The 18,470-nt window shown below is 34.4% G+C and overlaps 1 protein-coding gene across 1 annotated transcript in view; it reads right to left on the reverse strand.

Moving 5' to 3' along the window:
• The window catches only part of LOC129245772 (protein sax-3), a 223,264-nt gene that overhangs the window by 8,998 nt on the left and 195,796 nt on the right, over positions 1-18,470 (reverse strand). The window contains exons 13-18 of the mRNA XM_054884152.1: positions 13,580-13,672; positions 12,762-12,960; positions 8,645-8,766; positions 5,444-5,596; positions 4,995-5,316; positions 72-292 (exon numbers count right to left, since the gene is read on the reverse strand). Of these exons, the coding sequence (XP_054740127.1) occupies positions 72-292; positions 4,995-5,316; positions 5,444-5,596; positions 8,645-8,766; positions 12,762-12,960; positions 13,580-13,672 (1,110 nt within the window). The remainder of the gene's footprint in view (positions 1-71; positions 293-4,994; positions 5,317-5,443; positions 5,597-8,644; positions 8,767-12,761; positions 12,961-13,579; positions 13,673-18,470) is intronic.

Genomic DNA, 18,470 nt, shown 5'->3' on the forward strand with positions numbered 1-18,470 from the left:
GTTTGCATATTTTTGCTTTTAACATACTTATACTTATACATATATATACGTATGCATTTCTTTATGCTCACCTTGCGACAATTGTAGAAGGTGCTCATGTTGCGCGTATCCACTTCCGCATAGTCGGTGCCACCATCTGAAGTGTAATTCGATTGGCTGTTCGCATTCGATAGCAGTTTCGTCTCACTCAAGCCGGAATCCTTGTCGGTATCGGTGGTGCGCCAGCCGCGGTCAATCCACAGGCTTTCCTTACCGTTAATATTCAGCGCGGTGATTTCGTTGGCACTGACTACTGCAGTTGGTGCGGGCAGGAGACAGCGACAACAGCAACAGCAGCGTAATAATAATAAAGCAAGGAAGAAAGTAAGAACATTGAGTGATGAAATATGATGTTGAAAAAAAATTTGGGTAATTCGTAAATTTTTGTATTTTCTGCTTATTTTCATATTTTAACAATGTTGGGAACGTGGAGAATGGAATTTAACACAATTGCGAACGCAAATGAGTAAAGATGAAGCAGCAATTAATTTGTAAGAATGCAAGAGGTATTTCTCTCAAGTACAAACAGTTGCAATTAATTGCTTGCTACGCGTTGAATATACTTATATGTATTTATGTAAATACTGTATGATGTAAGCGATTTTTATAATTATCAACGTGAAAGTTTGCCGAATTAATGAGACAAAAAATATTGAAGAGACAATGCGGATTTCTTTCAGTGCTTTTAAATCATTTATTATTCGGAATGAGTAAAAGATTGTGAGGTGCCAACTAAAGAAAAAACATTTTAAAATCCATTACAAAAAAATCAGATATCTTAAATGAGGGTTCAAAAAAATTCAAACTCCTCCATTGTGACGTCATTTCCGGTGACCCTTCGAAAAAAGCTGCGTCCGCGTTATCAGCATAACTCCTAACAGGCTCATCAAAAATGAAAAAACAAAAATAAATGTTTTAGTTAAGATCATAAACTCGTGCTTGAACGAAGGAAAGAAAAAAAAGTAAAAATTGGAATTTTGGCAGACGTTTTTCCAAGAAAATGAAAATTTCGGTCAAATTTTCTTGACATTTTGTTTTCTTTTAAATAGTTGTAATTGAAAAAAAAAACAAAATCCTTCGTTCAAGCTCGAGTAAATTGTATTTCGAACACCTTTGTTAAATTTCATTAAGATCGGTTGAGTAGTTTTCGAGAACATTTGACAACCGACTTTGAAAACACGGTACCGAGAAAAACGCGTTTAAAGTTTTGAGTAACAATAAAAGTGGCTTGGAGTGCACACATTCCAAAGGCTGTATCTCCGAATTTATTATTCGGATCGACTTGAAAATTTAGGATAATATTCTTGAGATGTTGTAGAAGTTAATAAGCAAAAAAAAAAAAAAAAATCGATTTTGTGAACCAACGAAACCCATGTAACCCCGTAACGGTGTTCGTGATATTAATGCCCAAGGATGCCTCAGTTTCGCAGCAGGTGACATGACGATCTTTCCCAAATATTTCGGACACAGCATCCAAATTTTCTAGCAAAACAACTGATTTTGAATGACTTTCCTGGAATTTGCCGCAGAGCGAACAAGGACCATGGAAAAGTTCATTGTACCGGTTTTTTACGTTGCTTGCTCAATGTATAATGAAAAAGTTAAAGTTGTCTTGCTAATCTATATCAAAAACTGTGAACAATTATAGCATTCAGGGCTTAACTGCATTTTATTGCTGAAATATGAATATCTAAATTCACTCTAAACAAGACTAATAAGGCTCATACATCAAAATGTTCTGCTTGCGCTTACGGTAAGATATATCAAACTTTCAATAGCAATGTCAGATGGCGCCTGGCAACACTAGAATTTCCCAATGCCACCACCTCTAGCATACATATATCAATATACTACTTAGTACCCCCGGTTCCGTTGATGTATAAAAAGTAAATATAATACTTAATGTAGATTTAAATGTAAAGATTACATTTTTGAAAGGAAAAGGCAAGAAGGCAATTTTAATCATTTTTGGATTAAAAAAAGTGGCAACAACAAAGTTACCGACTAAGATTCGCCGCTGGCGAGTATGGCTGTAGCTCATTAGACTGGTATATTGCACTGCCTCTCCAACACAAGTAATTTGAGGCAGTTCCCTTCCCCCGCTGCCCATATCTGTTCATTTGTATCAGTTGCTTAATCTATTCGCCACTTGCTAACGCTTCGCGAAAAGAAGAGGCCTATATTCACCTTAAATTTGTGATGAATTCTTCCTTTTGCCATAAAATTCAGGTGTCAACACTACCAAAAAAGATGTTTGTGGGATAGAGATTTTCTTTCCATATTTGCCCTGACACCTATACTGTAATACTCATGTTTTTTTTTTTTATAAATACATTTTTTATAAATGCAAGCAGGTAATAACATTCGTCTAAAATGAGTGTTACAAACAAGCCATCTACGATCCATTGGAGCCACTGTTTTTGAATGACGCTCTTTCGTAGAAATGATCCACGTTTTTTATACATAAATACTATGCGAAGTATAAAGTTCTGACTATGTTGTTTTTATTACGGTAAAACCTACGAAAGTTATTCGCTCGTTGACAAGGACATTAAGTCTTTGGTAGGGCTGAAATCACTGGTCAGCATCAACTGCATTTTCACATGCATCGGTTAAGTCTACCACCAATCACCTTTAACTCTAGGAGCCCAATCTCATTTTGAGGTATGTTCCGAAGAAAAAACGCTATCTCTTGCGCACGCACGATCGTAGCATATTTTGGATAAATGTTGTAAATGAACGAGTATCTTTAGCAAGGTGTTAGTTTTTCCAGTTTTTTCCGAAAAATCATAGATGTACACATTATTGAATAAATCAAATAATAATTTTCGAACAAAACCTGTTTTTATCTTAACATTTTCCTCTACGGCTTTGATCAAGTGAATAAAAAATATCACTTTTTCACGCAAAGTGGATTTAAATTTTCAACTTCCATCATTAGAAGAGGACTTTTTAGCAATCACTTTTCTTAGAAAATAATTAAGTTGATGGCAAAACTAGAAATTTGACACAGAAACAACAAAAGGAATGGAGCTGTGAATGGAGCAGAACATTTTTATATTTATAGAGGCTCAAACGCCCACGGTAGAAAAAATTTTCGGAAAACAAGCGACGAGTTTAAGTGCTTTTATTTGTTCCATTTTGATTTGGATTTAATTTATTTTAAGGGGGTCTTCTACCGTCACGGTTTGAAAAAATCGATTTTTTTTTTTAGATTTTTTAAAAGCTACTAATGTTAAGAGTATGCTATAAAGAGGGTTTTATGAAAAACATGTTCCTTCATGAGCATTTCGGGGAGAATACATGCATGCGCGTGGCATTTTCGAGCGTTTCTGTGGCGTGACTTTATCTTTAAACGCCTTTTCCCGAAAGTTGACTTTTTTCAACTTTCTGGTCACACATCTACTATAAATATTTGTCGAATTCATTCCATCTTTTTTCCAGTTATTCAGTGAACATCTCGCTATGTTTTCCCAGACCACTTTTTTCAATTTTTGATTAGTTTAATTTTGCGGGCCTCTAAAGTGTAAAAAAAAGAGGAAATTTTCAAACTTTTTTTTTAAAATCACGCATTTTTTACAAATTTCAAAATATTTAAAATCGCCACTGGGAAAACATAGCCAACGCTACACTTTATGATAAAAAAAAAAATTTTTTTGATTTCAGATAAGTAAAATGGTCGATCGCGTGCCACAAAGTCGCCTAGGACATTTTTACAAGGGCAACCTCGAGGACGGTTCAAGGACACAGGGCCAAAGAATTCGATTTGAAAAATATATTTTTAAATAGTGCAAACTTGTGCAAATTAAATAAAAAAAATCTGATTTCATTATCTCAAGTGGTTGCTTTGTAATTAATTCCCAAAAATAGGCCCGAGATTAAGGCGCGACGGTAGAAGACCCCCTTAATGTTTTTTTGTCTTACATTTTAGTGGATTTTTTTTAGAATATTGAGAGAAGCGTTAAGATTAATTGCTTTGATACAAAAGATCTTTGTGGATACAGTGTTCCTTTCCCTCGACACACATAATTTACTAGATATCCTATTTATTTTGCGGTATTATGGTCAAATGAGAACTAGATCCGGCAAAGCGGATGCGTTTTCGTTATTTCTGTTTTACCTATTCGTTAGCTCTCATTATATTTTTATATGAAATATACCACCTGAATTGATTTAGTAATACTTGTCTGTTCACCCATGTGCCACCTAGCCAAGTAAATATTTAGTTATGTCTATTTCAAAAGGGTTTCCGCTATAGCATGTAAGAAAAAAATTTTGGATTCATTAGGTTCCAATGCAGGGTTTCTCATGACTGATAGAAAATACACAAACACCAGCGTCTTGAAAACGATGTTTGTGTATTTCCTGATAGGAAGCTCCGCGAGCGCAGTATAAGTATTGTATATATTGGTCTTGGGACCAGCAAGAGAGTTGTGCATTATTGATTTTTGCCATCACTAGCAAAACCGACTGCTGAGTTCTATCACAAGGAATTGAAACGTATGAATCAAAAATGACGCGCAAATAACCAGTTTAAGACTTCAAAATTGAGCGTTTAAATTTATTTTACCAGGAAAGTAGACGTTGACATTGAAAAGCTGCCCCTAAGTTACCAATATGATTCTCAATACTTGTCAAAGAACTCATAGATGATTCATGGTCATTAAAATAGGTAATGAGGGATGCCGTGGACACCTAAAGCGGAACTCGGCTTATCGCTCTATACTCATTGTTTTCATATTGTATCGAACCATTTAGGTACACTATATTTTTTCCCAAAAACACTAATATTAATATATTACACACATATATATGTGTATACATATTATATTGTTATAGTTAATATATTTAAACCAATGAAGCTTCATTATCAATACCATTTGACTCCAAATTCTCTATGCCATTTAATTTTCACATTATCAAGTTTCATTTAATCAGCTAAAAAAGATACTCACCACTTAAATGTCCCAGCTCTTTGGTTAACTTGTGACGCCGCTTGAAGAATACCATCACACCTACAGTGACAAAGAATATGGCTAGCAGAAAGACTATCACCAATACCATAAACCACGTCTGATGCACCACATTTGATGATTTATGATGTGTGGTTGTGGTGGCTGCATCGTCCGGCATGCCAGCAGGATGATAAGCATAATGGCTGCCATCTGCACCCGGACCACCAGGATGGCCGTGACTGCCGGCAATGCCGCTGTGTGAGCCGCTAGGGTGAGCGCGTGGCGGATGCACCAAATGTGTAGGATCCATGAACAGTGAGACCTGTCACAGAAAGAGACGGAGAGAGATGGAGATAGGGGAATAGTGTCAATAAATACGAATGCAATCAAAGTGAGTTAAGTAATTCAAGCGTACACCTTTACGTCTTCTGTAAATCTATCCTACTCACCGGCTCGGAATAGGGCCCTTCACCCGCTTTGGTGTACGAATTCAGGCGTACATTATAGGTGGCGCCAGTGGTCAGATTATTGAGCAATACTGAAGTTGTTGTAGCATTCAGCGTCATATTTGCCAGGACCTTGAGGGTATTGCCAGCGGTCACCTAGTGAAAAATGAGATAAATATATATAAAATAATGAAATCCAATGTGTCAAGAATATTTATAAATACAATATATAAATATTTATAAATGTATGAATATTTATAATGACTAAAATATTAACTTGGGATTTCCAACGAGGTACATATTTTTATATTTAATATATGTGAAATTAGTTACACATGAATTTACTTATACTATTTTTTGCTGTAATTTTTTTCAAATATTTTTTCGGTAACCTACTCGAATGAACTAAATCAAACTCATCTCAAAAATTCCATAGAAAGGCTGTTTTGGCGTAATTGTAAAATAAATTCCATATGATTATAAGGCACAGCCAAGTTAGGGGAATGAGCCTTTTATGGTAGTACTCTCCAATTAACCGCAACCAGCATTTTTTTGTCCCGCTTAGCTTTACAAGGAAAAAAACTTTGTGTTTCCGCTTTTGATGAAGAGAAAGTAGTAAATCACACCTTGAACTAGCGAGAAGTGTGCAGATCGGTATATGTTTGTTTTTTTTTTTTTTGATAGGTCGTAGATTTCACTAGCTATGTGTGAACTTGTAACTCAAATCTTTGCTTGAAATGAAAATTATAGCCCCTGAATTAACTACTTCAAATTTCCGTAAAGATAGTCAGGTGCAATGAGCTGTACGGTGCACATGGAAATACTAGGTAATGAACCTTCTAGACATAGCGGACTTTGGTTGGTCGCCGTTTGATCTACAAACGATCATAGCACTGTCACCAGAAAATTATTGCTGATTATTGTTAGCAATTCTAGCAACCGGTATTCAGGCGTCCCACTAACGCTGTCAACTGCATGAAGCACAGCGAAAATTCGGTGAAATTTTCTTTTCAAGTATAAATAGTAGTTTGAACGGAAGTGTTTATGTGTCATACCATATTTTAGGGGACACCATTTATTGTGTAGTTTGATGCCTTTTGGAGACCAAAAGTTTTTAATTCTTTATTCGAAACATGCCATGAATGGAATAATACCCTTTAATAAACGTAAAGGTTCAGTATTTGCGTTTAGCTTTAGAAAGATATTTGTAGATTTATTTTAATCTCAAATGGAGGCTAAGACTAAAATCTCTAGATGGCAATGGGTGGGAGCTTGCTAAGCTTTTCACTTGCCGATAACGAAAACTAAATCTAATATTTACAGTTTTACTGGACAAGCGAACCCAGTACCAGAAAATATTATAGATTTTAATAATGCGCGTAAAGCCTCAATTTTCACGTTTAGTTAAAAAAAAAGATATTGATAGATTGTTGGCATTTTCAAAAAGTAAAGAAAAATCATTTGATTTGTTATAATGACCGCCTTTATACAACAAAGAGGGCAGTGACTTAATTCTCTGGGTGGAAATGTGTTGGATGTTTTCATTTGCAGGTAATACAAATTTTGGGTTTTTGAATTTTTTGCTACCCGACTTTTTCATTTATGAATAATTTTAAATGGAAATATATTTTTCATATTTTGAAGTGAAACTTCTTAAGCGTCGATGAGCAAGCGAGAATGGAGAGTGAAATTTCAAGGCCATGCAACGTTTTGGGCATTTTCGTTCCACGAGAGAGAAAAAAAATAACGTAGAGGAAAAGGAGAGAGAGAGCTCTATACCTTATATATATCTTAGATACACTTTAGGCTATTTTTCCTGAGTTTTTCCTTGTGCTTGCTAATTTCTAGTGAGAAATAACACTGTCTACTTTTTGACGTTTTTTTATTGGCGCAAACTTGTATGAATGCCTACTTTTTGGCGTTATATTTCATTGGTGCCTACTGTTTGGGGCATTTTTTGGTCCCAGTTTTTTGGCGTTTTTTTGCCTACTTTTTGGCGCTTATTTCCGTTTCCTGGCTAGTGCTTGTGCGTACTATAAAGTGCTATCCGTTCTGGCGTCGGATTTATTGGTATTATATATATATAATTGGCGCGTACACCCTTCTTGGGTGTTTGGCCGAGCTCCTCCTCCTATTTGTGGTGTGCGTCTTGATGTTGTTCCACAAATGGAGGGACCTACAGTTTTAAGCCGACTCCAAACGGCAGATATTTTTATGAGGAGCTTTTTCATGGCAGAAATACACTCGGAGGTTTGCCATAGCCTGCCGAGGGGCGACCGCTATTATAAAAATGTTTTTCTTAATTTGGTGTTTCACCGAGATTCGAACCTACGTTCTCTCTGTGAATTCCGAATGGTAGTCACGCATCAATCCATTCGGCTACGGCGGCCGCCGCAACTTGGTATTGCCTTGCGGTAATTTGTGCCGTTGCTGCAGTCCTGGAATCGCTGTAGTGCGCACTATTGCCACGGTTCGTGTCCTGCGTTTACCTACATTTGTGTACTCTGCAAATGTTGCGAATTTATTGAGATATACATTCTTTCTCTCTCTCTCTCTCTCTCTCTCTCTTTCTCTCATTCTCTCTCGGATCTCTCCCTCTTTCTTTGTCTGCTTTGAGTGTTTTATTTCTGTTATGTGTACTACGCTACGCGCACTTTTTTTCTCTCAAAAGATTCATGAAACCAATCAACTTAATAGGATTTTTATTAATTTATTATTTTACTTGACAAAATTTCGCCGGGGAATGCAATTGTTGCATAAAAAGGAAAACAAATTAGTTCATTTAAAATTTTCTGTAGCGCATTGCAATTAGAAATTTCTTATTAAAAACATTTTTAGCATTTTAATAAGAGATAAATATTTATTCCAAATTAGAAAAGCGTGAGAAACTCAAATATTTGTATATCAACGAAATTTAATTTACAAAAATTTAATATTTCTGTGCCACTTTGACGTGTATTGAAATTTCAATACAAAATGCTTATACTTGTGTGCACTATATTGTGGCGCAAAAGTTTTCAAATTAATTTTTCATAAACTTTATACACTCGTTCGACCACAAAATTACATTTACATTGGCAGCGTAAGCAAAAAAAGTTATAAAAAATAAAATCCAAAATAAAATAAAATATTAATATGAAAAAAATATGGCAAAAAGTAGAAAAAATTAAAATCCATACAAACCATCTGCAACAGGACACTTACCTCGATTTTGTAGCCCAACAAGTTGCCGTTGTGATGCTGTGGTGGCGGCGGTGACCAACGCACCCAACCCGCCGTCAAGTTGTACATACCAATCTGGATGTTGTCCGGCGGAGCGGAGGGCACTACAAAATACAAGCAAATACGGGAAAATTGTAAAGAGTGTGTGTATATGTACATATATGTATGTATGTATTATTAGCTGACTATAAACGAGTGAGCGCACATCGAACATGTTAATAATGAAAAGCCCCAACATGAAATGTTGCATATGTGTAGGCGCCAGTATGCTTTAAACATCACCCCACCCACGTAAGGCGAACGTCAGTGCAAGCACTGAATGGCTTGGAAAAAATGAGTATAGAGGTCTTTATGCGCATGTGTTTGTATGCAGCACAAGTGAATCAGCGAAAAAATTGGCATTTTACAGGAAAACTGCTGGTGGAAAATTCCATGAAATATGCATAAATGTTTGTGTGCACCGGCGTGGTGTATTGCTTCTGGTACTGTTGGAGCTTGAGTGCAGAAGTGCGTGTGAGTGGCTGCGGTTATTGGCCCCACACAGGCACACATACACGCCAACTCATATGATTATTTTCCCACCAGCATTTCCGCTTGTGACCGTAGTTATTTCCTCTGATTCAATGTGTGCTTGCGTGTTTTTGCAGGTGTGTTTATTTCTGGCATATCTCTTCCATTTTTTAATTTTTTATCAACTTAACGTCCACCTGCCGATTTAAAGTTTTCAATTTTTAAATGCAAGTTCTCACAACTCTAAAGCCAGTTTGGTTGGTTGGTCCGAGTAGTGTTGTGATAACCTTTAGCCAGTGTTTGTTTGCGACAAAAAAGCTACAACAAATTACTCGATTAAATGTTGTGCTATTTTAAGCTCTTAAATATTTTTTGTGTTAATAATAGACAAAAAATGTTATTCCAGGCTGTACGGTTTTTATCAAATATTTGTAAAGCTTAAAATATTTTAGCTATTAACTGTTGAAGCTCAAAGTTCACCAGGCCTAGCACACCAATCAAAGAGAATATTTTTTACCTGATATTATTCTATATTACTGTCGGTTTTACGTAATATTTTTACGAGTTTTTAGTAATTAAAAACTTGTTGAAAAACTAAATTAATTTCAGGTCTTTATTTTTTATGGCGGATTTAAAACAATATTCATTTGAAAAGCGCCAGAGGAATTATATATTTAGAAATTAGCTGGCACCCTTGGTGGGAAACAAAATTCAATCATGAAATAAATAAAAAAATCTCAATAAAAAGTTAGGCACCATTTTAAATATAAAATCCTAAGCTTTCATTTGAGTGTATTTGAACACAATCACAAATGCCAAGATTAACAATAAATAAAATATTTTCAATTAAAAACCAAAAACATATAATATTTAAATTAAAAGAACGATGTACTAAAAGAATTTTCCGACATTCCATCATGAAATTTGTTTGCTCTATACCAAGTTAGACATATTTGTAAAAAAATCGAAGCATTCATTTGAGCATAACTGAAAAAATCAAATTATTGCAATTTGCAAAAACGAAATTTAGCTTTAAAAAATTGCGTGCCAAACGAATTATTCAAATTTTTATTTTAATTCCATCAAGAAATGTTTTCTCTCCTTTAAATGTTTGCTACCATTTTAATCTCAAGCCTAAGCGCTTAAAAAATGCCAAGCTATTACTTGAAAATATTCAAAACATTTCGAAATTAAAAAAGAAAAGAAAATTTGAAAAAAGATATTACAAATTAAAAAAAAAAATTTTGCTAAAGAATTGAGTTATCTTTTTACATTAAACAATGAATTTTTTCCTACATAAATTTGGACACCATTTTAAAGGTTCCAGGTTCGTATTTGAGCATAAAAATCAGAAATATCGAAATTAAAAAAAAAAAACTGAAAATAAATTTTTTTAATTAAACGAAATGTTTACGAAAATAATTATTCGATTTAATTTCGCTCAACTTATTCACTATGAAAAATAGTTAGCGAAAGAAAAAAAATCCTTGCTTGCATTTGAGCATACTTCAAAAAAAAAATCACGAATGTCGAAACTTGAAAGAAATGGAAAAGAAAATAAAATTGGTATCTATGCATTTTTCAGTTTTTTCGTTTACATTTGGTTTTTATCAAAAAGTGTTGTAGACAAAATTTATTTTGTTTCGCTCAGACTCGTGAGTAAATCAGGATTTTAAAGACTTATATCTCGGCAATTACGAAATATAATATTATATAATATTTCTTCCAACACCTTTCTGTACGATAGAGTATCTTCACCAAATTTCATCAAAATCGAAGCAATAATACATAGTTTTTTATTAGCATTGCTCTGTAAAAATTATGTATCAAATACTAGGGATTTGAAAAAATATCTAAAGTTTTTGAAGAGAATATTTCGAAACGAAATTACTTTAGCATTTATTTCTTTAAAAGATAACTCCTAGTTTTCCCTCAATAGTTTTAAGGGTCCAGAAATTTCAACAAATCGGGGTTTTTTTCGATATTTTGAAAATGTAGTATCTTAAGAATATACTTTGAAATTTTCATGCGGAAATTTCCAATATTATAGCTTCTACAGCACATTAAATAGATAGAGAGCGGTCCGCGCGCTCCTGTACCGCAAACTTTAAACTCATTTATCTCGAAACGACTATTTTCGGCCTGATGTTTGAAAAAAAAATTATTCAACCGAATCGTCTTAATATAGAGTTTTTCAGTAAGAGCGCTTCAACTTTTGAACTTTTTTTGAATAAAACACAAACAGTTTGACTTTTTTAACTAATTTTTTTTTATTATCGAGTTTGAACATATACATTTAAGTATGAAATTCGATTTCTTTTGCATGACCATCGCGTGCACGTTTTACGAAGTCCAATCGTTGAACCCAATTTTCGACCACTCTTTTGCATAAATCGGCCGAAATTCCAGCAATTTCGCGTTCAATATTGGCTCTGAGCTCACAAATCGTCGCCGGCTTGTTACTGTAGACCAATGACTTCACATAACCCCAAAACGGGACGGCTTGTTAAATGGACCGTAAAATGGCCGTAATGCTCTTAAAGTAGCAGCAACAGAACGATTATTTTCATAAAAAATTTGCATGATTTGCAATCGTTGCTCAAGTGTGTAGCGTTCCATGATGAAATGTATAATAATGAAGTTTACAAATGACAAGCGAAAAATAAAAAATATTGCGTCGTTCGCCCTCCCTATCGGAAAAAAGTTGAAGCGCACCTATTGAATAACCCTATATAATATGTTGTTCACAACATCAATGGTTATCGCTCGTTCTAGAAACATGTTATTATATCAATTATTTCGTATTTTTTATTTAAAATCTAAAAAAAAAAAAACGATTTTTAGAGTGTAAAATTCAAAACCGCGCCATTTTGACAAATTTTTTTTTTTATATTTTATTCTAGTACGGGTACAGTAGAAGTTTAACAATTTTTTTTGGTTTTTGTATTTCAGATAAATAGAAGAGCCAAAATAGACACGAAGTTAAATAAAAAGCCTAAAAAATTTAAATATCAGTTTTCATTTATTTTATTGTAAAAAAAATTCCTCATAATGCCATAAATTTTCAAACTCTAGAACACCGTGACGCCTTAAGCATGATTAGCAAGAGGAGGTGTACCGAGCTTAGTGAGAACAGCAGGAGCATAACCTGAGTTTTTTAGTGAGCTCATTTTCTCGTATAGTTATTTAAGCTGAATAGCCCGTGGTGGTTCGTCTAATTTACTATCTGTTTTCAAATTGATTCAACCTTGTGGCGTGGGAGATTCGCTCGACTTAAATTTAACATTGAATAGGCTATTTGAGGTTCATTCCGTTCATGTACTTTTAGTCAAAAATGCAATGTATTCTTGTGCTACATTGACAATATGAACTGTTTTAATATATCAGCTTCCAAATTGACTACAACTGTAGCCATATGGAGCCATTTTGTCCCCCGTAAAACATTCATTCCAAGATAAAACGTTTTCCAAATATACTTAAATAAACAGTTTACTAACAAACGATAATTAGTGATGTTCCAATTTTTTCCCCATAAAAAAGATGTTCAGGCAGTAGAGTTTGAGAAATAAAAAGTCTTCCAGTTACTCACCATCTTCGTATGTCTGCACAATTTTCGAATTACTCGGCTGACCCTCCAGTGTCTGATAGAAAGGCGCGAGGAAAAACTCGTATTTCGTATACTCCTTTAAATTTCCGACCACATGCGATTCGATTGATGGATTTAACACAGTTAATATATTATACTGCTGCGAGTTGGCGCTTATGTCGCGGTAACGCACATAAAGACCCTGTTAAAAGATGAGAAGATAAATCATGCAAGTGATACGAAGACAATGAATGGAAAAGTAAAGAAAACTGTTTCGCTATGCAATTGAAAGAAGAGATAAAAACTTAATGAATATGTACATATGTATATACACATATTCGCATTAGGGCGGGTAAATTTGTTATCTACTTTGCTTCGGTGACTGAAATAATCTACTGACAATTCTAAGCAAAAGCAAAGAAGTGTTGCTGTAAAGTGCGTTTTGAGCCTCCTTATTTTAATTATTAAAATCACATGCAAATGTTTCATCCCAAAGCATCTCAGTATTTTATCTTTATTAACTCCAAAATCCATTTCATAGCTATGCTTATACATTTTTTCATAATTTTTTTTTTTGGGATTAATAAATATAAAACAAAATTTAAAATAACGAGTCCCGAAGAAATCCATTTTACAGCTATGCTTCCATGGAGTTCGTCATTCAGAATTGCCAGTAGAAGACTTCGGTCGCCGAAGCAAAGTGTTTATATTTTTTAAGAACAAATTGACCTGCCCTTGTGTACTAATGTACACACTTACGCGTACAATTATGTAAAAGTAAAATATTTCAGATACAGTCATTTGAGCGCCACCGGCCTTACCTCAACATATTTCTCCGTCACACTGACATGCATGACCCAATCCAGACGCACAGCGGTGGAATTAATTGCAGCTGCATCAATTAATTCGACAATCTGCAATAAAGATTTGAGAAAAATAAGTCAGTTAAAATAATTAAGAAAGAAAATACAGGAAAAAGGTTAAAAAAATATTGAAAAATTGTGGCTTCTTTACTTAAATAAGGAGTAGAATTTAAAAGAGCACTGAGTGCATGTTTTTGCTAAAAAAAATTACGTAAAAAGGAAACCAAAGAATGATTTCTTTTTAAATCGAATACTCTCTTGACACGGACAGCTATATCACGCAGATACTTATTTACTTCCAATGTACAGTTAGTAACAGAAGAACAACAGAACAATTTTCCCCCAATCGATTCCTTCAAACAACCTAAGTTATAACAAAATTGTGTTTTATTTACATGAATGAAATACAGAAGTCATATTTAATTCATATAATGACAACATTTTAAAAAGGAACAACATTATAGCTTTTAATATTAAACTTTATAAAAATTCATGTCTCAAAAGTAAGTATACAGTTCATCACATTATTAATTTGTGAAATCAAAAACATAATTAAAATCAAATCCTAGCATTTGGTAGGATAACCATTAGACTTTACAATCGCTTTAAGTCATGATGGCATTAATTTCACCAAGTTTTCAGTTACAGCTGGTGCTATTTTATTCCATTCCTCTTGAAGCACGTTTTTCAGTTGTTCCTTATTTCTAATCGGATGTTTACGTATTTGCCGCTTTAAATGTTCCCATAAATGTTCTATTGGGTTGGTATCCGGAGACTGTGGCGGTGTTTTCAGCTGTTTTCGTACATTGTATAACAACCACTCTCTGGAAGATAAACGTTTCTCCAAGGCCTAATTTCGTAGCGCTTTCTTTTAAATTATTTTTCAAAATATTTAAATAACCATATCGGTCCATAATATTTTCGATAAATACCAAGTTTCCAACCCTATTCGCAGCCACACATCCCCAAACTATCACAGAGCCCCCTCCATGCTTCACAGTGCCGGTCATATTGTTTGGATCCAATTCCACGTTGACTTTTCTCCAAACTTTTTCACCGCCATTAGATCCACAGATACTGAACTTACACTCATCAGAAAATATGACTAGGTTCCAAAACGTTTGGTCATATTTTTCATGATCTTTTGCGAATGAAATCCGTTTACTCTGATTGACACTACTCACGAAGGGCCTTTTCCTAACATTGCGCTCATGATAACTAGCACTATGCAAAACCCGGTGAATAGTTTAGGTGGTAAATTGTTTTCCAGGCTCATTTTTAACTTCAGATTTCAATTTGGGGGCACTTACTTTGGGGTTTGTCCTGATTTTCCGTACGACTAAGCTTTTTTCTCTGGGGCTTAAGAGCGGCGGACGCCCACAACGCTCTTTATTAGTGGTGCTTCCCGCACTTTTATATTTATTCACAATATTTTGAACTGTAGCAAAACTCCTATCTATTAAACGAGCGATTTCTCGCATTGATTTATGTTCCTTGTGATATTTTATAATCAGTTTTTTTACATCATCAGAAAGGTTTTTTCCTCTTGGTGCCCTTTACTAAAAATGTCGCAAAAATTAATACAAAACATACTTCCCTAAATTTTTATACGCACTTTGATTATTTCCTTTTAATAGTTTTAACTTTTTTAATCAATGCGTAAAAATAAATGTTATGCTAACTGAACAATCGTTTGCTGTGTACTAGCTACAAAAACATCATTGATATGTTACGCTACCTCACTCAAATACAGACACAGATATAGTTTTTTATTATAACAGTTAAATATAAAATCCAAAAAAAAAAAATCGGTTTTTGGCTCCAAACTAAACAGCATAGTACCGAGATTTTTGCAAATGGCGTCGCCATTATATGTGAACTGGAACTTGACAGCTGGAGTATACAAAACGATACAGATACAAGAAATGGATCGTGTAAAGGTCAAAACTAAGGTTTCCATCACTAGACTTTATGGAAAGGCAAGTCTAACACGAGCTAATCCGGTCAACATAACCGGGAATATTGACTGTTGACTTTGAAAAGAAAACTTCAACTCGGTCCTTGCAAAATACTTCAGTTCACTTATAAAGTTCATTAGAAGTTTTGGAGGTTTCAGGAAACCTAGAAAATGACGTCTATTTTGCTAAAAATCATATCTAAGGATAAGATGCATTTTCATTTTGACATCTATGTTTATTTTCGAAATTTCCAAATTGTCCAAAGTAACACTGAGATTCTCCCTCGGATTTCAAGGTTGACATTATCGGTGATGTTGTATGAAGTAATGAAGTTATATGAACTGATGAAGTTATATGAAATGATGAAGTTATACGAAGTGATTAGAGGTTCTTTCTCCTTCTTTCTTAACTTCTCTGAATTTGCTTTCAGAAAACTTTATTGCGTCAACATAAGACATAGATTTTCAGTTAAAATATCGTTGTGTTGAAAATCGGTATTATTTCCCGTATTACAACTGCCATCAAAGTAAAGAAATTAAGGCACAATCGTTAAAAGCATCTTGCATAACGGGATACCTACATGACGTTGTGTGGAAAAACAAACACATGTGCCCATTAAGTAACGTCAGAATTTAGAAACCGTGTAAACCGGGGCGTACGGAGTGGAACTCGAGCAGACATTTTCGCAACGCAGCGAATTATGAACATTGCAGAGATGCATACTCCACGTGCTATATTAGGATACACCAGACTCGATCACCAGCGAAACGAAGAGATAAGTCGCATATGCGAAATTGAGGATGTAGCTAAGCGGAGCCGACAACGCCGAAAGGAATGAAACCGATATTTCAAAAGACGGCTGACGGGCGCTTAGTGAATGCAGCAATTCTAGATGGACCGAATATGCCGAGACCGCCAGGTAGATCCCAAGAAGATGGCATGAGGTTTTGACTTTCGGCTCACGATCCGAATATAAAATAGATATGTAAACAATGTATAATTTCTGCTGTTAATTCAATGTTGTTGTAAAACAGGAGAAGAGGACAAAGATTCTATTTTTATAGTTCCTGATTTTCCTCATTCCTAATTTTCTTTATTTAAATTTATTGAGCCCTATGCAAAGGGGTATCACGTAAGAGGACGTGCCTATGGGAAAAGCTTGATGCAAAGCATGGACTTAGTATGAGTATACACGCATTTTATCTCCCGTGTGCGGTTATTACACATACACGAGTAAGTATTGATTGAGTAAACTGTTCTTTTCCCTACGTTTCTCTTTTTCGTTTTTGTTCGCTGCAAATAAATTAAGTTTTCAATTATAGCATCGCTGTGTAAATTAACTGAGAGTCTGAACTATTAATTTGCCATCATCTGCAAATGTACCGCCGCCCAAACTGCAGTCCACCGCTCATTAGCCGCAGAAGTAAATTTATTGCATATTTTACGGCGACACAGGCACTAACAACTCGCATAGCTTTACTGTGAATTACTATTTCTGTATAATACTTATATGTGTACGTATGTAGTTAGCACGAACAGTGAATGAGCTGGTCCTTTTCAATAAAAATATTTAAGGCAGACTGGAAATGATATTAAATTCTTCTTTACAATTTGCACGAGTACTCGCTATGTGCTGGGCCGATGTTTTGTTATGATTTATACCCGTACAATTTTATTACAAAGCCAAATGCAATTTTTCGCAACGAGAAAGAAGCTGTGAAAGTGCAAATTACTGCCGTTTTTACCCAAATGCAGCGTTTTTTGCATTTGCATATTTGTTTTTGCGTGTGTACGTGCGTATGAGTGTGTGTAATTTCCTGCTTAATGACTTTATAATGAAACCATTTTTTCTTCGCCACACACTCGCAGAGTGGTTGCTTGCGCAAATTTCGATAAATCAATGCGACCAACTGCTGGCCGTCATGCTGCTGCAGATATGTGTATGCGTGGTTGTGTGTGTGTGTGTGTTACACTGCTCGACATAGCTATACGGCTAAAGAAAACTGCATCCCAGTAGTAAATCTGCTCTTCTGATATACTTTACTGCCAGTTGCATTTGCAGCTGAAGTAGGTTCGCCTTCTCTTTGCGCTTTTTTGAATGCTAGCAACAGGTAATTTAACAAACGGACAGCCTATTAAGTAGGTATTAATTATCAGATTATGTATTAGCATCATACAATTTAATGAACTATTAAGCCCCTGCATCAGTTTTAAGGCTACTGTAAATTATGATAATATTCTCATTGTAATAGGAATTCATTTTTATCCATATCGTGTAATTGGACATGAATTATAGTATAAGAATTCTGATAGAGGTAGAGAATTTGCACCAGTTCTAATGACATCTCACCAATATCTCAATGCAATATCTCCCCAGTGTAACAAGAGAGTGCGGTAATTTCCTATACATTCACTTTCATGCTTTATCAGCTCTCATATGTTTCATAATGAGAATTTTCATTCTCAGGCATGAATACTGAATTTTTTATATTATATATTGTTCAAAAAATGTGGTCTTTTGTGTCGAGTAAAATACATTTTTGAGTTTTAATTTTTTGAAAATAGCACACCATACCAAAGATAAAAAAATTGTTATTGATCAATTCGATTTTTGAGTAATCACATCGTTAAGAGAAAAAATTATCAAAAATCACTACTAACTTCAATCACTTCACTCATACACTTTTTCACATTGAAATTTAATAAGCTATAAAACAGAATACCCAAAGTTTTAAAAACTTTGAAAATTTTATAAGAATTTTTGGATTTGGTAAAAATTTTTTAAAAATTTAAACTTTATTTCATTCGGGTTTTGTTGAAGAATGAACTATGAAAATTAGATTGAATGTGCCTTTTATTTAAATTTTATTTAAAATGTCTCATATTATTGA

This window comes from Anastrepha obliqua, chromosome 4 (genome assembly GCF_027943255.1).
Source record: "Anastrepha obliqua isolate idAnaObli1 chromosome 4, idAnaObli1_1.0, whole genome shotgun sequence".
Classification (NCBI taxonomy): domain Eukaryota; kingdom Metazoa; phylum Arthropoda; class Insecta; order Diptera; family Tephritidae; genus Anastrepha; species Anastrepha obliqua.